The 18,668-nt window shown below is 66.4% G+C and overlaps 6 protein-coding genes across 6 annotated transcripts; 2 read left to right on the top strand and 4 right to left on the bottom strand.

Annotated features, from left to right (window-relative positions):
• Positions 1-1,849: 1,849 nt before the first annotated feature.
• On the bottom strand, positions 1,850-2,479 carry EMIHUDRAFT_55014 (hypothetical protein; the record flags this gene model as incomplete). The annotated part of the gene is made up of 1 exon (XM_005764562.1): positions 1,850-2,479. A coding segment is annotated over one exon (630 nt), but the record flags the coding sequence as incomplete, so codon positions are not given.
• A 3,828-nt stretch (positions 2,480-6,307) lies between these two features.
• EMIHUDRAFT_357532 (hypothetical protein) lies at positions 6,308-7,069 on the bottom strand. The gene is made up of 2 exons (XM_005764561.1): positions 6,437-7,069; positions 6,308-6,337 (listed from the first exon to the last, which is right to left on the bottom strand). Exon 1 carries the CDS (start codon positions 6,847-6,849, stop codon positions 6,685-6,687), a length of 165 nt encoding a protein of 54 aa, XP_005764618.1. The 5' UTR covers positions 6,850-7,069; the 3' UTR covers positions 6,308-6,337; positions 6,437-6,684.
• Positions 7,070-7,339: 270 nt separating this feature from the next.
• Positions 7,340-8,085, top strand: EMIHUDRAFT_437446 (hypothetical protein). The gene has a single exon (XM_005764560.1). The coding sequence runs from the start codon at positions 7,354-7,356 to the stop codon at positions 7,723-7,725; it is 372 nt and encodes a 123-aa protein (XP_005764617.1). The 5' UTR covers positions 7,340-7,353; the 3' UTR covers positions 7,726-8,085.
• On the bottom strand, positions 8,067-9,483 carry EMIHUDRAFT_104448 (hypothetical protein; the record flags this gene model as incomplete). Its single annotated transcript, XM_005764559.1, has 2 exons — positions 8,067-8,507; positions 8,614-9,483. The coding sequence occupies 2 exons, from the start codon at positions 9,481-9,483 to the stop codon at positions 8,067-8,069; spliced, it is 1,311 nt and encodes a 436-aa protein (XP_005764616.1).
• Positions 9,484-12,702: 3,219 nt separating this feature from the next.
• Positions 12,703-15,367, bottom strand: EMIHUDRAFT_437443 (hypothetical protein). Its single transcript, XM_005764558.1, has 11 exons — positions 15,170-15,367; positions 15,047-15,094; positions 14,826-14,899; positions 14,677-14,752; positions 14,468-14,548; positions 14,318-14,398; positions 14,205-14,248; positions 13,962-14,013; positions 13,715-13,876; positions 13,468-13,569; positions 12,703-13,282 (listed from the first exon to the last, which is right to left on the bottom strand). Exons 1-11 carry the CDS (start codon positions 15,323-15,325, stop codon positions 13,109-13,111), a joined length of 1,050 nt encoding a protein of 349 aa, XP_005764615.1. The 5' UTR covers positions 15,326-15,367; the 3' UTR covers positions 12,703-13,108.
• Positions 15,368-15,477: 110 nt separating this feature from the next.
• On the top strand, positions 15,478-17,370 carry EMIHUDRAFT_214005 (hypothetical protein; the record flags this gene model as incomplete). The annotated part of the gene is made up of 5 exons (XM_005764557.1): positions 15,478-15,549; positions 15,859-16,413; positions 16,504-16,828; positions 16,873-17,096; positions 17,149-17,370. 5 exons carry the CDS (start codon positions 15,478-15,480, stop codon positions 17,368-17,370), a joined length of 1,398 nt encoding a protein of 465 aa, XP_005764614.1.
• Positions 17,371-18,668: the final 1,298 nt, after the last annotated feature.

Below are 18,668 nucleotides of genomic sequence, written 5' to 3'. Positions count from 1 at the left end.
CGGGTGCGCATGCGTGGGCGGCATCAGTGCTGCGGCAGGCCGCGTGCGGAGAGCGCGAGCCGCTCAAGCTGGTGGGTGGCAAGTGGGCCTGCGACGTGCATGTCTCGTCCAACTTGAAGCTCGCGCTCGAGCCGCTGCCGCCGCGGTTCACCTACCCGGTGGCGACGCTCCCCGCTGCGATCGCCGCCATCGGCGAGGCGTGCAACCGCAACCGGTGGAGCTCGTGGCCGCCGCGCAGCCACTGCGAGTCGGAGCTGCCGCCGGCGCCGTGCGTGCAGGAGCTCTCGCGCTACTTTCAGGGCTCGTTCACCGCGGCGAGTACCGGCATCTGGGACAAGTCCAAGCTCTTCCCCGCCTCCTTCGACTTCCACGGCGGCTATCCGCAGCGACATCCCGCCCGTGCGGTGCCGACGCACCTGCCGCAGCCTGAGCACCGCACCGTCAGCCGCGTGAGCCTCAACCTCTCGGTGTTCCTGCGCACGCGAGGCTCGCACTGCCGTACCGATTGCGGCGAGATCGTTGGCGGCTCGTTTGCCGACGATAACTTCCCTTCTACGCACCCACCATACCCACCAATCGAGCCGCGCTACCACTCGAAAGATGAGATGCAGCGCTTCTACTCGGCGGCGTTGCGCGGCATGCAGTGTGATTGCCAAGGGAGACTCGCGACGCCCGACGATCCCGGAGCATACGCGCGTCATTCTTTCCGTGCGAGAGCCGCGCGAGTGCCGCCCGAGCCGCGCCCTCCTCTGCGCCGCTGCTCGCTCGAGTGCTGCCGGTGCGACGACGTGCAGCATGAGCTGCCTCCAGCGAGCGCAGATGCTGGAGTGGCTGCGGTTGCCAACTACATTGCTGCGCGGAGAGCGGAGCTGGCGCGCCAGTCGCAGCGGGAGCTGCAGAGACGAAAAGCAGAGATCGCCGAGGAGAAGCGGAAGCAGGAGCAGGACCAGAAGCGGAAGCAGGCTGCGGCGGATGCGCGGAAGCGAAAGCGCGAGCGCGAGGACGAGCTGATTCGGCTACAGCTCGAAGAGAGGCACGAGCGGCTGCGAGAGAAAGAGCGAGCAAGGCTGCGCGCGAGATACGGAGATGCATGGAGCGAGGGCGCTCCCGAGGTGCCCTGTGCTGTCGCTCTGTCCGTGGAGAGGGAGGGGGAGGGCTCTATCGAAGGGCGTAGCTGCGGACCGAGTTCCGGGCCCGCAGAGGAGCCTTGCTCGGAGGGGCCTCTCTACGCTCTCGGCCTCCCTCCTGGGTTTGACGACAGCGTGGTGCCTAGTGCTTGCTGAGCAGATACTACGCTATGTGGTACTGTGGAAACTTAAATTTCCTCCATTGTACCCATGCGGAGCCTTTTATTAGGAATTCTGTGTTTGATGTCAATATCGAGAGATCTTGGCAGAGCGCTTTCTGATTCTGTCGAGTAGTTAGTTGCGAAACTCTACTATCACCGCGACCCAGGCTCAGCCGCGTCTCTTTTACTATATCAATCGGACGGAAGCCCACACTCCTCGTCGCCGCCGCACTCCTCCAGCGGCTCCGCCTCAACAGCCTCCTCGCGGAGCGCCCCCTCGAGCCACGACTCGGTCCACTGCCACAGCTCCTCGCGCGCAGCGGCGCTCTTGCTCGCCGGCGAGATGTCGCGCACCTCGCAGTCCGCCACGTAGCCGCCGGCGGGCAGGCCCGGCGCGAGGAGGGCGTAGAGGAGCGGGCGGCACCCCTCCTGCGGCGACTTGAGCACCGCCTTGAGGGGCGTGCTGGACTGCAAGGCTCGCAGCGCGGGGATGCCGGCCAGACGATCGTCGACGGCTGCGCGGCCTGTGGGCGAGTCGGCAGAGGCGGCGGCGTAGCTCGGCCCGAGCTCCTTGAAGAGAGTCGTGAGCACCAGGCCGGGGTGGGCCGCCGTCGAGAGGACGCCGGGCGGGGCGCGCTTTGCGAGCTCCTGCGCAAAGAGCATGTTTGCGAACTTAGCCCGCCCATAGTTCCTGTTCGTATCAAAGGCCGTGGAGGCGTAGAGCGGGTCGTCCGTGCCAACCTCGTCTGCGAACGCATGTGCCGAAGATGAGACCGTCACGACCCGCGACTCGGCGCCTCCGGAGGAGGAGGCGAGGTCGGGAAGCAGCCGCTGCGTGAGCTGCTGGTGCCCGATGTGGCACACCTGTAGCGCGAGCTCCATCCCGTCGGCGGTCGTCTGCAGCGAGCCGGGCCAGATGCCCGCGTTGAGGATAAGTCCGCGCAGCGGTGAGCCGAGTTCCTTTGCGGCCGAGATAATCAGCGGCGCGGCCGCCTCGACTGACCTCACCGATGCCAGATCGAGCGGCACAACACTAACACGTGCTTCCGGCGAGACGGTGCGAATCTCTGCTGCAGCGCTCTCTCCCTTCTCCTGGTCGCGAGAGCACAAGACGACGCCAAATCCCGCCTGCGCCAAGAAGAGCGCCGCCTCGCGGCCAATCCCGGCGTTCGCGCCAGTGACTGCCACAGTCGAGATCTTTGGCGGCAAAGCGTACTCGGTCTTGGCAAGTGCGTCAAGAGGGTCGCTGCCGAGCAGGGAGCGCTTGACACCAGAGAGGAGCTCGTCCCGCTGCCGGTCGGCCGCATAGACTGCCAGATCGAGCGCCTTGAACACCTTTGGCGCCGGTGGGAGGGTAAGGGCTGCGGCTGACAGGAGTTGTGGATAGCAGAGCATCGCGCCACACACCGGATCTGTTCCACTGACTCGGAAGTCCGCGAAAGAGCCAAAGAAAAATAAGGGCCGCGAGTACACAGACCTATGTAGCCGGCGCTTCCAAAATCCTGCTCGTTCAGGTGGGGACCCTGTCCTCCTCCCCCATCCCTCGTTGGGACCGGTTTTCTTTCTTTCGGTAGCCGGCGCTCGGTCCATTTGCCGAGCCAGACCAAAACCGTGGACAAGCTCCTCTCACTCACAGCAGAAGACTGGCACGAGAAAGAATTTTCCCACCCAACGCTCTCTCACAACACTAGGCACGGGACGACGGGACTGGCGCGCATTTGAAAGAAAGAATTTGCCAAACTTGAAGCGTGCCATCCTCGCTCCCCCCCAACGCGGCCAAAGGATATCCACCTCGGGAACCTCGAGAGAAGCGAGTGCGCCGGACGGACCGGCCAAACGGGTGAGGCACGATCGCGCGTGTCGGCCACCGCCGAGGCGGCCAGCGGCGGCCAATCGGCGCCATGGCCATCGAGCTCACTGGCTAGATCGCTTTGGAGAGAGAGAGAGAGAGTTTTAGCAATACCAAACAACTCGAACATTCACACGTCATTTGGGGCCTGGAGCCCTGTTCACGCGCGCGCGAGACGTGCAGACAGGGTTGCCAGGTGAGAGCGAATGGCGCGGTTCATGCCTCGCACAACAGAGAGAGAGATGCGCTCTGCATGGTGGGACATAAAAGAGAGCGAGTACTTGGGCGAGTAGGCCGTGCGGTCAACGCTGCCGCGCGCGACTTTGCGCGCGAGGCGGCGCAGCTTGAGAACGGCGGTGGGCGAGAAGCCGCCGCCGAACGTCTCGTGGATCAGCAGGTTGAAGTTGTTGCGCTTGACAAAGATCGCGTCGTGGTAGAAACCGCGGTGGCTGCGCCTTGACGTAGCCGTGGCCGGTCTTGTGGGAGAAGGGGCCGGGCTGCCCGCGCGCCTTGCAGCCCATGTTTAGGCGGCGGGCCTTCTCTTCGGTGTGTTGTCATGGTCGACGACAGTGCATATGATGAACTCAGCACCAGACCTGGCTGCCTGGCTGGTGCGCGAGTAGAGGTGCGTGTGCTCAAGCGGCCTGCTGGGCAGGTTAGGTTAGGTAGGAAGGTGAAGAACAGACTGGGCAAATGTCAGGAAAAAGAATTTTATGAAAACTCCCTCGCACGACACTGAAGATAGGGTGCCCACAGGACCCAAAAGAAAATAGCTTTCCGGGTCAAAAAGGGACGCACGAGGCAAATCTGATGTTGGAATGTTTCAATAGGAGAGAGGCCTCTTCCGTTGGGGGACCGAGTACATAGGAAACGAGGGTTTCCCATTGTGTCCCCTTCGCGTGCGAGCGTGACACTGCACTTGGCGCCGAGCGCCCGCGGCTCAGACCTTGTGCAAGCCACCCCTCGGTGAGTGCACTGGTCCGGACCGATGGCGCTCGGTGTGGAGCAAGCAAGACCCCCCCCCCCCCATCGGCGCGCGCTCGCCATTCCAACGGCCGCCAGGAGCACCAAGAGGACTCCTCATGGCTGCACTCAAGTGGGCTTCGACCGGCCTCGGCTGGGGGGGCGGGTTGTCCCGGTTGCGGACGCCTTCTGCAGCCCCCTGGGATGGGGACAGCACCCCAAAACTGCCCCCTCGGCGGCATACAGCACTGCCAGCCAGCCTCTTCCTCCTCCTCAAGGGCTGTACTATAGGCCATATTGCGCCGCCTCCTACTAGCAGCCGGGCGGGCGCGCGCCGCGGGCGCCTCGGCGCGCGCACGGCTCGCAAAGTCCAACGAGTACTGCCGCCCGGCCGCCTCAAGGCTGCCGGGCGGCAGTACTCGCCTCGCAAGGCGCGCACCGGCTGCTCTGGCTGCTGCGCCGGCGGCCGCTGCGCTGGCCGCTGCTGCGCCGGCTGGCGGGCGGCACGGCCGCCGGCGGCCGCTGCACCCGCGCCTTCCCTCGCGGGCGCCGTCGCGCCGCGCGCGCCCAACTCTGCTGGTACACGGCACGCGCGCGTCACACTACACACAGCCGCGGAGAACAGGCGGTGCTGTGCGCGAAGCGCGCGCGATCTCGTACTTTAAGGCTGGATCCGGCCATTCCAAGGGTATACCTTTGAGAATCCCCAGCGTCCCACCCTCCTAGTCACACTCTCAATATCTCGACTAGCCAACATGAAGTGCTGCGATCGGGAGTGCCCCATTTCTTTTTTCCTTTCTTTTTTTGGGTCCTGTGGGCACCCTACTGAAGAACAATAAAAATCTCTCTCTGAAGAAGAAGAGACACTGGGCACGGGTCTGGCGCGCACTGGCACTAACACAGGTACACCACGGGAGCCGCCTAAGCGACTCCTGCGAGGACGGCGAGGCACTTAGCTCCGTGCACTCGCCCGCCCTCACCGCAGGCAAGCTCATTCGCAATCTGCTCCTCTTGCCAAAGACTGAAAAAGAAACCTCGTGTCGGGAGTGACCGCCTTTCGACTAGGCAGCATCTCAGATGCCCCGGCCACCTCTCCCCCCACGACCACCGTCTGCCTCGCCGTCACCGCCGCCACCGTCTGCCTCGCCCTCGCCGCCGCCCTCCGCCTCGCCCTCTCCACCGCCCTCTGCTCCGCCCTCACCGCCTCCGCCCTCCGCCGCGCCCTCGCCGCCGCCACCGTCCGCCTTGCCCTCGCCGCCTCCGCCCTCCGTTCCGGCGTTACCGCCGTCTACTTCCGCCCCGCCATCACCACCGTGGTGGCAAGCGGCCTTGACGGAGGGTGGTGGATCCGACGAGTTGAGGTGCCGCTCGCCTCACAGCCGTGCACACGCCCGCAAGACACCTGCTCGGTCCCACCCGAGGCGATGAGGACCACCCTCCCTCACCTCGCAGGGTGAGTCTCGTGGTCGCCGTTTTCGTCTTCCTACTGTGAGCGCTTGCCCGAGCCGCCCCACGAGCACCGCCAGCCCGTGCATGAGCGGTGATTGCGCGCGCCCCACAGGTGTGCAGCCCTGACGATGGTGTGGGTGGTCGCCCGCATCATCCGCCGAAAGCGGAGGCGCCAACGGATGTCGTCAGTCTACGAAGGGTCTGGCCGTTGGTCAACCTCCTCGTCGGTCTGGGCCACCCCCTTCGCTTCTCCCTTCCCCTCCCTCAATCGATCCCTCAACCGGAGCTCCTTGCGGGCGCGCGCGGGCGTTCGACCTCCGATGCCGGCAGCGGTGGCGAGGGCGAGGGCGGCGTCGGCGGGTCGGCCGTCGGCGTCGGCCTCGCCGCCACCGCCACCTCGGTCGTCACCTCTGCCGCCGGCAGCTCACGACGCCGCGGGGCAAGCTTGGGACCGGGGCCTCCGGCTGCCGAGCGTGACGCGGCCGCCTTCGAGTCCCGTGGGGACGCTGAACCCGTCCAGCTCGAATCCTCCCTCACCCGCAAGGCCGCCTTCCCTCAAGCGCGCCGTCAAGCTCGCCGTCGCTAAAGGCCCAACGTGGTCGCTCGACGTGCGCCGCGCCCCCACGGCCCCGTCGATCCGACCCCCCCCCCCCCTCCCTCCCTCTCACCCTACGCCTCCGCTCCAGGCGCAACTCTCGCAGCCCGCCTCCGCGTTCGACACGCCCTTCTCAACGTGCGACACTTGCGGCGCTTACTGCGACGCGTCCATCTCGCTGAACTCCTCCCTCCAGGCGCCAGCCGCTCTGTCCCGTGTCTCTGTCCCGTGTATCTCAACGCCCTTCCACCACGTGATCCGAGCCGCTCCCTCCTCGTGCGTCCCCGCGCCGCAGGCGACTCTCGGCTCTCAAATGGGCGCCGCGGGCCGAAGCGGGGACGCCGGGCCCTCCTCTTCGGCGGGAGGTTCGCGCGGCGTGGACGTGGCGACGCTCGCTGCCTTGCTAGGCGGCGGGGCAGAGCCGGGATCGGGGGTCAGCTTGACGGAGCTGTCGCCGCGGCCAGCGCTGCGCCATCGACCCATGTCCGACGACGCCGACCGCTTGCTCTCGCAGTCTCTGATGAGCACCTTGGGCTCAATCTACTCCTCCTGCACTTCCGCGTCCTCCGGCGCCTCCTCCCCCCGCGACGAGAGCGCGCCCAGCGCTGAAGGCTTGCGCTCGGCCCTCGATTCAGGCAGCGTGCGGCGTTTGGCGGAGGAGCTGTGCAAGGACAACCCTGCTGCCAGCGCCATGGTGGGAGCCATGTCGTCCCCAGAGCTAGCGCGCCGTTTGGCACCGCAGCGAGCGCGGATAATGGCTGCCCTGGACACATCGTCACGCCTCCGGGCCTAACTGAGCTCTCGCGATGGGCCAATGCGACGGGGCGTCTCGACCCCCGCCGACGCGCAGCTATTTTATTTAGCCTGTGCAGCTCAGCTTGCAGGGGGCAGGGAAGACAATAAAGCTCAAAAACTGCGCACCTAATCGCAGCATTTTTCAGTAGATTTTGTTTCGGGGAATTCGATCCTCTGAGGTATAGGTAGGTAGAAAGGTGAAGAACAGCCAGGCTCGGACTGGACACCAGCGCGGTATGGGTGGACGCAGGACAGATGATGACGACACGCACGAACGACACACAGACACAAACAAGCTCACAAGACACACAGCCAGCTTGCTGCCACACACAAAGAGTCCTCTGAACTTCTCAAAAAAGAAGAAAACCCGCGACTCATCAGTGGGGGCTCCTGCTTCTAACCCATCCCCAAACGATGGTGCTCCTTCATCTAGCATCGACGCTCCGCGCCCCTCTGGCGTCGCCACGCCCGGGCCTCGTCATCATGGGTCGCGCTAACGAGCTTCGTAACATCGACATCGAGGCTGAGGTGGCCGGCGTCGCGTGCGTGCCGCTCGAGGAGAAGATCGCCGAGGAGGCGAGCGAGATCTTCCGCAGTGAGGCAATGAAGAAGCTCGAGACGGGAACTTGGTACCAGTGCTCCGGACCCGCCGACGACATGGAGCTCACCTGCTTCCTGGCGCCAAGCTGGATGGGTCTTGCCGACGGCGCTTGGGTGTGCAGCGATGTGCTCAAGGTGAGGACTGGCGACGCGCCCTTGGAGCAGGCGGGAGAGGATAGCTACTAGTGGCGGTGTAGCGTCGCCTTGCCACCGACGGCGAATCATGATTCGCCGGCATCTTGGACCAGTCGGCTTGCACCGCGTCCAGTCCACCGGTTTGTGGGCCAGGGGCAGCTACGCCAACTCGTTTTTGTGCCGGCGTTTTAGCTCTCTCTGCCGCCGTTGCCACACGCGCGCCCACTCACCGCTCTGCGCTGTCGTCTCAGTGATTTCCATGTAGAGTGTGGTGTGTGTCTCTGCTCACGGCGGTCATGCGGCACGCGTCGCGCTCGTCTGCGAGGGTTGTCTCCCCTCCGAGAGCTGGAGCTCCCTGACCTCCGAGCTCCGTCCAAGCGTCCTTCGATTTTTTACGGTCTCTTCCGCTTGAACCACTCGCGGACCGCCTCTACCTGAGCCTCTGTCTCTGGCGAGCGACACCCCGCCTCCCGAAGGGACAGGCAGCGCTGCACGCGTTGCAGCGCCTCCTCCGCGCCGACGTACCGGTACAGCGAGCCGAGGAGGCAGGCGGCCACCATGCCGGTGCGGCCTCGCCCGCCCCAGCAGTGGATGTACAGGACCTGCCCGTCGAGGGCTCTGCGCGACAGCTCCGACACTAGCCCGTCCAGTGCCTCGGGCGAGTCGGCGACGCCGCGGTCCGGGATCGGAAAGTGCAGGAATTGCGCTCCTTCAGGGGCGTCGGCGCGATATGGCTGGAACCGTGCCGTCTGCGGCGCGACGGCGTTGCCTGATTGGCCCGCGACGCCCCCTGGCGGCCACGCGGCGGCCTCCTCCTGCGGAGGCAGCTCCGCCTGCAGGCAGACGAGCGTGCGTTGCGGTGAATGTGCTAGAGACGGAATCGTGCTCAAAAGGCAGCTCCGCCTGCAGGCAGACGAACGTGCGCGCACGGGTGGGCACCCTCTCGCGCTGTTCCGCGGCCGTGCAGGGGCGGGAGGGGCAGGAGCCGGGGTAGCGACCAACGAGGACGCGTCCAGGGACGAGCCAGCTCGCGAACGATGTGCAGGCGTGCTGCGCCGCGACCGCCGTCGCGTCGTCGAGCGAGCAGAGCGCGGGGAGAGGGGCGCGGAGGCTCTCGCGTCTCGGCCCCTCTGGCAGTCGGCGCCAAGCAAAGAGCCCTGCCGCTAGGTCGGTCGAGACCTCGCCGCCCTCCGCGACGTGCAGCCCTCCGTCGCGCTCGACCTTCCAGTCCTGCCCGGTAAAAGCGGATAGCAGCGAGCTCGGCTCGAGGGCGCGGGAGACTGTCACGACGACGCCGCCCGCCGCTGTGGTGCGCGTCAGCTCTGCCACCGCCTCTTGCAAGCGCGTGTCGCCCGCAATCCCAACGGCATCGAGGGTGCCCTTATCGAGCACCGCATCAAACGACGCGTCTGCAAACGGCAGCGCGGTGGCGTCGGCGCAGAGCAGCCGGACGTCTCGCCTGCCGACGAGGGCACGTGCTCGCGTCACCGCGTCCTCGGAGTAGTCAAAGGCCGTGACGTCTCTCCAGCCGGCGTCATAGAGCTCCACTAGCGAGCGGTCGTTTCCCATGCCCGGAACGAGGACACGCGGCGTGCCAGACGCCACGAGCTCCGACCAGAACGGCTCCAGCTCGCTCCAGCCGCAGTACCAAGAGAAGGCCTCAGCCGGAAGTCCGTCGCTCCCTGAGCCGCGGTACAGATCATCCCAGTAGTCCTTCCTGCCGTACTTGTTCCCGGCCATGCATGGAGAACGCAGCCGCAGGGGAGGCGGCGCCAGAGGGAGCGTCCAGAGGAGGCGCGAGAGCCTCATAACTTTCTGTGTGAAGGCCTCCAGTCGCGATCTGCCGGCGTGCGTACAAGCCGCAGGTCGGGCTGGACGCGGCTGTTTCGGCCGGCGGTCGGGGTCGGCACCAGCTTTGTCGGCGCGTCAGCGCCGACGCCAGAAAATTTTTTGCACAGCTTACTTGTATTTCCCCGTGTCCGGTTTTCCGTTTCGGGCGACACTCACCGAGCTATCCGGCGGGGAATCATGTCGGCGAAGGCGGGCTCTGGCATCTCGGTGATGCGCGCCGATCTCGACGCGTCGACCTCGACGGAGGTGGACGCGCACGAGGCGCAGTGGCGGGCCGGCGTCAACCGCCAAGCGCGTCCAGACGCCCCTTCGCAAAGGCGGGCGGCGTCATTGGCTGCTGCAGCCAAGCGGCGGCGGAGAAGGACATGAACAACATACCTGCGCAAGCCGTCGCCGCCCGGGCGGCCGCAGGCGGTGCCATCTCAACCCACTCTCGGCACCGCTGCACGTGCGTGCTCCCTCTCCCACCCAACTCGGCTCCACTCTCGTCCACCCGCGCCCACCCCATCATCTGCTCTCAGGCTGATTGCGGCGTGTGTTGCGCAATGCCCACCCACCAGACGCTGGCCAGAGCATGATTGTGATGCCTCTGTCTGGGCCGGGGGGGCGTTCGACAGCGCGCGAGGCTGCCTCCCTGCCCTTTGCGACGCTTGCGACCACTGCTGAGTTGCATGCAGTACAGAGTAAGCAGTGGTGGGGAGGGCTTGGGCCCCCCCCCCCCCCCCGGCAGAATGGTAAACTCGTGTCTACTCACCTCGTCGGCTCCATCGGCTGCCTCTCCTCGTGCGCCGGCTGCCTCTCCATCCAACCGCTTCTGCGTCCTTCTCTGCCCGGTGCTCGCGATGTCGCTCTGCCGAGAGGGTCATCGCCGGCGTAGGCGGAGCGGCGGGCCCTTCATTACAGAGACAACAAAGACATTTCACCCCTCGGGCTGTTGTTGCAGACAGAAAAACAAATTTGGCGCGCGTGCGCGCAAGGTGTGCTAGTTTTCTTATACTCCCGAGCTCCCTGACTCCCAGTTACCCGACCTCCGTGTGGGTTTTGTCAAACGAGATTGAATCTTGGAATCTGCTGATTTTCTCCTTGACGTTCCCTTCTCGCTTCTGGCCCGCCGCGCTCGCTGCACCTAGCGGCCGTGACTCACCTGCTTCGGGCGCGCTGCTCCTCCCTCGGGGATGGATGGCGAGAAGCGGCAGAGGTGATGCTCATAGCTGAGCTAGCCCCAGATGCCCCGTTTGCCCCACTGCGGCGCCGCGCTCGTGCCGGCGTGCAAGTGGGTACAATGCACCCCGTTGTAGGGATGTGGCGCGAGAGTGAACATCTCGCGCCTGGTCGCCTCGCTATAAAGAGCTAGCACTGTCTGCGCAGCCTGTAGGGCAGCATCGGCGTTCTTTTTGATCCGGATGATCGGTGTCGGGTTACGGGCTAGAGAGCCCTAGCCCGGGGGTGCGCGTTCGCAGGGAAAGGGCCTTAAAGTAAACACGGGTCTCCGAGGGTTAGCTGGGCGCTCCGGGTTTCCCCTAGCAGCAGACCGCCCCCTCTACTCGGAGCTATAATGAACACCGGACATGAACACGACACGCACTCTCACACGCCGTCACCGCTCAGGGCCCCTTCGCGCGGGGTCCTCATCCTCACTCCGGAGGAGGCTCCCCTCTCCTCCGAGTTCTTCCTCTTATCCGCCTTCCGATGATATCTGACGGGCGCAGGGCCCGACCTCCCCTCCTAGCCTTTTAGCTTTTTCAGCCGCGGCTCCGCCACCGTCTCGTCCCCTCTGTCCGATCCCGTCGACTCCGCCTCCGGCGACCCCGCCCCCGACTCCCTGGGCGAGGGCGGTGGCATGGGATCGTCCCACCGCACCTCCTGAGCCCTGGCCTCGACACCTCGACACCAAACCTCGACACCGACTCGACACCTCGACACCCCATGCCAACTCGACCAACTCGACACCCCTCGACACCCCTCGACACCATCTAGGCTGGGACCATGCTCGTCCGTGTCAAGGTGCCAAACTCGACACCTCGACACCCTCGACACCACTCCTCGACACCTCGACACGGACAAGCATGGTCCCAGCCTAGACAGGCCTCGACAGGCCTCGACAGGCCTCGACAGGCCTCGACACCTCTATCCCTCGACAGCAGCTCGACACCCTCGACACCGGGCCTCGCGACACCTCGACACCAGGGCTCAGCGCACCTCCTCGGGAGGTCGAGCCACCTCTCCCTGGTCGACAAATCGCGCCCGCACCCGCGGCCTCTCTATCGTCCTCGGCTCGCCCCCCCCCTCCGCCGGCTCCTCTTCAGGCTCGGGGAGGCGTGGCCCTCCCCATCGAATATCACGGTGGTCCGGCCGCCACCGCGACGGGCCTTCCCCCGGTGAGCTCGACACCCCGACTCCACTCTCAGAGGCCGCATCAGCTCATCTCTCGCCTCTTCCGACAACTGACCCCAAGCCCCCCCTGGGGCTCTCCAGCCTCGGCCTTCCGGCTCGCCGGCGGGCCTGTTATCACGTTGCGGCAACTTGCAGCGCAGCGCATTTTACTTCCCTTTTGCGATATGCGCGTTCCGTGCGCTCCCGCGTGCGCTCCCGCGTTGAAATCGGCTCTTGACCTGCGGGGTGGCGAGGCGCAGGCTAGTGCACTGTTGCACTCTGTCCTCCTGTCACTGGTGAGCAATGCAATGGCGGTCGCCGTGAGCAGTATCCTCGCCGACGAGAGCCTCCGTCACTCTCCGCTGAGTCGTGCTCACAGATGGGGTCACCTGCTGCTGCGCGCTTTTGTAGTGGCCATGGTCGCTTATGCCGTGGTGTACGCGTGCACTGGGTTCGTGCCTATGGGCTATGTACAAGGCAGCGCGCCTTTGCTAGGCTTCTTCTCTCAGAGGAATTGAGGGACACTCGTTCGAACTCGTGACGCGAGAGGGACAAGATCCGACAAAAACAACACACAGAGATCTCGGTGTTCGCGAGAGTTGGGCAGTCGCGTGTGCGCATGTTGGACACATCGTCGGTCTTCGGTGTGTGACTATGACTTGTGGGCGGTGTGCATTGACCTGGTAAAAGCTAAAAGCCCCGGCGCGTGTGGGCTGTGGCTCCTGTGTGCTCTTTTGTGGGGGGCCCGCCGGGCGCCGAGAGTCCCGAGAGATTTGTGGGGGACCGGCGTGGGTCAGACAGAGTGAGAAGGTATGAACGGTCTCCCACAAGATGAAAGTTACTCGTGAAAGAGGCTCGTCTCTCTCTCCGCCCGCGCGCGCATGTGCGCGGTGTGCGCGCCACGCCCCACGCCACAGCACAACCCGGGTATGCGCACACATCCACACACAGATAGAGGTACACACCGCACGCTCGCATCGGCGGTGGAGAGACACGCGTTCAGAGTTCAGTCGAAACGCCCGGGCCCGCGCGTTCCAAGCCGCGCGACGACCGACGCGTCCCGCTCCCTCGACCCGCTCCCCACCCCTCCGCCGCGCCAGCCAGAGCCGCGGGAAGGAGCTGCGAGCGCGGCCAGGCAACGGCCAGGCAGCTAGCCACAAAGGGCTCATCCCGGCGCCGGCCGAAGGGGGCCGAGAGACGGGGCGCGGGCCTAGGCCTTGGAGGCGCGCGATGCGTCGGCCGCCTGTGCGTCCGTGTTGAGGTGCGCGGTGTGCTTTGTCGGCTTGCGGAAGCGGGATAGGTCGAGCGAGGAGAAGTATGCGACCGCCTTTGGCAGCCCATCTTCCAACTTGATCTTTGGCTCCCAGCCGAGGATCTCGCGCGCCTAGTCTCAGCCGCCATCCTCGGGCATCTCAGGTGATCGCGGGTAGCCGGGTGCGGGGCGCCCTGCCACAGGCCCGCACGCAATGCTTGGTGATGTCGGAGGAAGGTCTAGGAAGGGTCTAGAAGGGCGTGGAAGTGTCGGGGAGGTGTACGGAGTGTGCCGGGAGTGTCTAGGAAGTGGCTTGCCTTGGTAATGTCGGGCTTTCGCTGCTGCGGGTCGTCTCCGGGGAGCGGGAGGTGCACGATCTTCGAGCTGGAGCCGGTGTGCTTGATCGCGAGCTCGGCCAGCTGCAGGGAGGAGGGAGGCGGCGGTGAGGAGGAGAGAGGGCAGGCACGGGCACAGAAGCAGCGGGGGAGAGAGGGGGAGCGGGGAGGAGGGGAGAGGCGTGCGGGGGAGGAGGGGAGAGGCGTGCGGGAGCAGGGCAGGAGCCGCCTGCTTGATCGTGAACTCGCCCGGGTTGCCGATGTTGACTGGGCCGATGGTGCTGGTCTGGTTCATCAGCTTCATCAGCCCGTCGACGAGGTCGTCGACAAAGCAGAAGGAGCGCGTCTGCTTCCCCTCGCCGTACACGGTGATGTCCTCCCCGTTGATGGCCTGCCCCAGGCACACGGGACTCGTCTGTCCCCACCCCTCCCCACCCCTCGCCGTACCACAGCGATCTCCTCCCCCCCGGGGGGGCCTGCATTATGAAGTTTGAGACGACGCGGCCGTCGTACGGGTGCATCCCGGGCCTGGAGCAGCAGGGCAGCAGGGTCAGGCCAACCGTGCCGCAAGGGTCAGGCCAACAGCGCGGCCTCGCCCACTGCCTTCCGCACCTCGCACACAAGGCTGCGAGCGGACAGGGGATGCGGCGCACAGTCGAGTGCGGCCGGCGGAGAGGTTTGCGAGTGCGGCCATCTGGTGCCATCTAGAGGCGGCTCTCCCGTAGGTGTTGAAGATGCGCGCGACGCGGATGTCGACGCCGTTCTGCCGGTGGTAGTCGAATAAATAAATAAATGAATAATTAATTAAATAAATAAATAAACAAATCATTACCTGCCGGTGGTAGTCGAAGCAGAGCGTCTCGGCCGCGCGCTTGCCCTCGTCGTAGCACGAGCGCACGCCGTTGCAGTTGACCTGTGCCGCGGAGGACGCTCCCCCCGTCAGTGAGGAGTGCCTCGCTGGCCATCAGAGTGTGCAGCGCGCCTTTCCCCAGTACTCCTCCGGCTGCGGCGACACCTCGGGGTCTCCGTACACCTCCGAGGTCGACGCCTGGAGGAGGCGAGCCTGCGGAGGGCCAAGCAGCAGCCGTAAAGAGTCGGCTCCCGTCCAGGGCCGAGGGGCGGGGCGAGGAGCGGGCCGAAGGAGCGGGCCGAAGGGCGGGGTGCGGCGATGCGGGGGAGGGGCGGCGGTGCCTTGACTCGCTTGGCGAGGCCGAGCATGTTCATGGCGCCGAGCACCGACGTCTTCATCGTCTTGACGGGGTTGTACCTGTGCGAAGGCTCCCAGAAGCTTCAGGAGAGGGCCCAGCGGTGACGTCCCTCCTCGCGGCGGCAATCGTAGCTGGTAGTGCACCGGCGAGGCGGGGCAGGCCATGTTGTAGATCTGGTCGCACTCGATGAAGAAGGGCGTGGTCACCTGCCGCGGCGGGAGGCGCGCCGGGCGGGGTGGCGCAGCCGGTGCGGGGGAGGCGGTAGCGTGCGAGTGCGACGTGTGAGAGTGGAGTCGGCCGGGGCAGCCGACAGCGGGTGGCGCGGCGGAGCGCGGCAGCGGCGGGGCGCGGACGTCGTGTCGGATGAGCTCAAAGTTCGGCTTGCCGATCAGGTCGGCCACCTGCGCGCATTGGGTGCGGGTGCTGATGCCGGCGGCGATGTGCGAGAGAGCACAGGGCTGGGCAGCAGCTTTCACGTTTGTCTTTTGCGAGGTGAAGAAGTTGTCGAGGCAGACGACCTCGTGGCCCTGAGCGACGAGCCGGCGGCACAGGTGCGAGCCCAGGAACCCGGCGCCGCCCGTCACGAGCACCCGCAGATACGGGTCCTTCTTCTCTGCGGTCCCGTTGCTCATTCTGCAAACCTTTTGGGCGTGGGCGGCCTGTGGCCCGCCGCGGCTCGTCTCAGCGCCTGTCTCTAAGAATTCCGAGGCTTTTACCGGGTAGCCCTTGCTTTTCCGTTTTCTTTCGTAGGCGCTGCGCGCGCCTTCCCAGAAAGTTCCAAGCTATGCCGCTGCCACCGCGGCCGCAACCCCGCAGTGCCAGAGACGCCAGCAGAGGCGGCGATACGGGCGACGTCGTTGTCGGCAGAGGCGGCGATCGCGGCAACGGCGGCGACGCCAGCAGAGGCGGCGGTCGCGGCAACGGCGGCGACGCCAGCAGAGGCGGCGGTCGCGGCAACGGACGTGGCCGAGGCAGCGTGAAAGGAAGCGGCGGCCGTGGCCGCGGCGGCCGCGGCCGTGGCCGCGGCGCCTCTGTCCGGCCGGGCAGAGCACCTCTCACAGACGCACGCGCCACCGCTCCAATCGCCGCCGCTGCTGCTCCGACTGCGGCCGCCGCTGCTCCCGAGGGCTCAGCAGCCCAGCCCCGCGCTGGAGCTTCCGTCCAGTGGGGCGGAGCGGCGGCTCTTCTCGAGGGCGACGCGAGTTCCGAAGCGGAGGTCGACGCGGACGCGGCGGCGCGCGCAGACGAGCTCCTGGCGCTGGAGGCAATCTACAGCGACGAGATGTGCCAGGTGGAGGGCGGCGGCGGCCGCACTTTCGAGCTTCGCGTCCCGATCGAGCTCGAGGCGCCGCTCTCGCTGCCGTCGGGCGAGCGGCTCGACGCGCTGCCGCCCCTCACGCTTCGCGTGCGTCACGGCAGCGGTTACCCGTCGAGCTCTCCGCCCGGCTTCGGCCTCCGCTGCTGCTGGCTCTCCGACGGCCAGCTCGAGGCCCTCGCCGCGAGCTTGGACGGCCTCGCCGCCGCCGCCGCCGGAGAGCTGTGCGTGAGCGCATGGGCCGAGTGGCTCCGAACGGAGGCGGCGGGGCAGCTCGAGCTGCTCCAGGAGGGGGCGACGCTCTCTCTGCCGGCGGAGGGTGGCACCGGCCAGGCGGGCGCCGACGAGGCGACCGCCTCGGCGGGCGAGCGGCGCGCGCAGCGGTGGCCTCGCTCCCGCGCAGAGGTGCTCGCGCGGCTGCGGCAGCACGCGGCGGCGGCCGACGCGGCGGCGTGGGCGTCGGCGGTTCACGACTGCGGCGTGTGCTTCGACGAGTACGCTTCCCTCGACTGTACGCGGCTGCACGCCTGCGGGCACACCTTTTGCAAGAGTTGCCTGCGCGGCTACTGGAGCAGCCAGCTGCGCGAAGGCCACGCCACCGCGCTCCTCTGCCCGCACCCTGGCTGCGGCGCCGTCGCCTCGCCGCCCGAGGCCAAGGCCCTCCTCTCCGCCGGCGAGTACGAGACGTACGAGCGGCTGCTGCTCGCCGCGTCGCTCGCCGAGATGACCGACACCAGCTGGTGCCCTCGCTGCGAGTACCCCGCGCAGCTCGAGCCGCGCGTCGAGGGCCGCGCAGGCCGCGTCGCCATCTGCGGCACCCGTGAGCGTGAACAGAGCGTCTCCTCACGCTCTAGCTGCGGATAGGCCGCCTCGCCATCTGCGCCTCGTGCGGCACCTCCTTCTGCGCAGAGTGCCGGCAGGCGTGGCACGGCATCTCGCCGTGCGCCAACCTCGCCGCGCGGTGGCGGGCGAGCGACGAGCGCGGCAGGGAGACGCTGCGGCAAAAGTACGGCGACCGGCTGATGGAAGAGGCCAATTTCTGGGGGGAGGGGGGGCGGCTGCTCGCGGCTTCCTTTGCCCGACACACGGTTTTCTTTTCCATAGGTCGAGTCGGCCGAGTGGATCCGCTCCAACGCGAAGGCATGCCCCAAGTGCGGCGTCGCCACCGAGAAGAACGGCGGCTGCAACCACATCAGCTGCCGCACGTGCAACTTCGAGTGGTGCTGGCTCTGCGGCTGCAAGTACGAGCCGGGCCACTACAAGAATGGGCCGTGCGAGCAGTTCAGCCAGGACTTCTTTGACGAGATCGACATGACGCCGGAGGACTTCCGTGCAAACTACGTTGTGATGAACCATCAGTGACCTTGGGGAGTCAGGGACCAGGCTTCCAGGGTGTGCGACGGCGCGCGAATCGTCTCTCCTCGTATTTCGGAGCGTGGCAGGCCGGCACAGGCCACGCACACAACACTTTGTCGTTTGTGTGCGAAAATCAGCCCTCAGCTTGAGCTAACAGCTAGTGTTGCGTGGTCGGCATGCGTGCATCAGGCGTGCACATGTGCCCATGTGTGACGGCTTCGCTTTAGTCGTTGCACGTTGTTTCACGTTCGAGGGTTAGGGTGGTATATCAGGGACACGCCGTCGCCGATGCGGCATTGCGCATATATGTTTTCAATTTATTTCCTCCAATTTTTTTTTGTTTGAGCGCACAGGTAGACAGGTTATGTGGTGCGCGCGGGCTCTTCCCGTTCCGCTCTCCCACCACCAGTCTAAATCTAGCATTAGACTCTCGCGCAAGGGCCCGACGCCCCTCGGCCTGCGTCCCAAGGTCAAGCACCCACGGCAAGCCTAGCGACTCGCGTGGGGCTCCGGCATCTCTCAGACCTGCTGCCCCCACGCCCTTCAGCTCAGATCTCTTCAGACCGACCCCCAGCGGCCCTTCAGCCTCTCCTCGAGCAGGAGAACCGACCCGCCCACCGACGCGCCCGCCGCCATCTGGTCCTGCAGCGCCTGCTGCGCCGCGGCGTTCGCCGCCAGCAGGCGCTTCGCCTACAGGACATGCCCAGGGAAGTGTCTGGGACATGTCCCGGAAGTGTCGCTCGCGGAAGGCGCCTCGCCTCTCCGAACGCCCACCGCAACCGCACCTCGTCCGCCTCCTCGCCCTCGCCCCAGCCTCCCTCCTGCACGTCGACGCCCGCCGACGCCTCGCGCCGCCGCGCAGCCTGAAGGAACTGGGCGGCGAGCGCCGGGCGCGAGATGGTCACATCGCCGTACGCCGCTACCTCCGCCGCCACGGGCGAGAGCAACCACACGAGCACCCTGTCGGCTAGCCGCGGCTGGCCGCCGCCCGCCTGAGGTGAGTGCAAAGGCGCGAGATGCGTGAGAGGACCCGTGCAAGGTGATTCGCCGCGCCGCGTGCGTACAGGCGTGACTGCTGCAGTGGCGGGGGCGTGAGTCCGAAGGGGCACAGCCGAGTCCGGGGCGCTCGTGGGAGGGAGGGAGAGTGCGCCCATCCAACGGCCGGTCGGAGGGGAGGGGTCTGCATTCCGCATCGAGGGGCTGCGGACCGCGCCGCCGAGCGCGTCCGAGGCGGCGGCGAGCAGCTCGACCGGCCGCACTGCGGTGGGCGTGAAGGCGCACGAGGGAAGGCCGAGCAGGTAGCC

Source organism: Emiliania huxleyi (genome assembly GCF_000372725.1).
Source record: "Emiliania huxleyi CCMP1516 unplaced genomic scaffold EMIHUscaffold_59, whole genome shotgun sequence".
NCBI classification, from domain to species: Eukaryota; Haptophyta; order Isochrysidales; family Noelaerhabdaceae; genus Emiliania; species Emiliania huxleyi.
This window is presented reverse-complemented; position numbering and strand designations above follow the sequence as displayed.

Bases quoted from the DNA above. Each gene is read 5' to 3' on its own strand.
- EMIHUDRAFT_437446 (XM_005764560.1), top strand. From the start codon at position 7,354: ATGGTGCTCCTTCATCTAGCATCGACGCTCCGCGCCCCTCTGGCGTCG.
- EMIHUDRAFT_357532 (XM_005764561.1), bottom strand. From the start codon at position 6,849: ATGGCTCCCACCATGGCGCTGGCAGCAGGGTTGTCCTTGCACAGCTCC.
- EMIHUDRAFT_437443 (XM_005764558.1), bottom strand. From the start codon at position 15,325: ATGAGCAACGGGACCGCAGAGAAGAAGGACCCGTATCTGCGGGTGCTC. The intron at 14,900-15,046 runs GTCCGCGCCCCG...CCGCCGCGGCAG, and splicing joins TTGAGCTCATCCGACACGAC to GTGACCACGCCCTTCTTCAT. The intron at 14,249-14,317 runs GTAATGATTTGT...TACCACCGGCAG, and splicing joins GCTTCGACTACCACCGGCAG to AACGGCGTCGACATCCGCGT.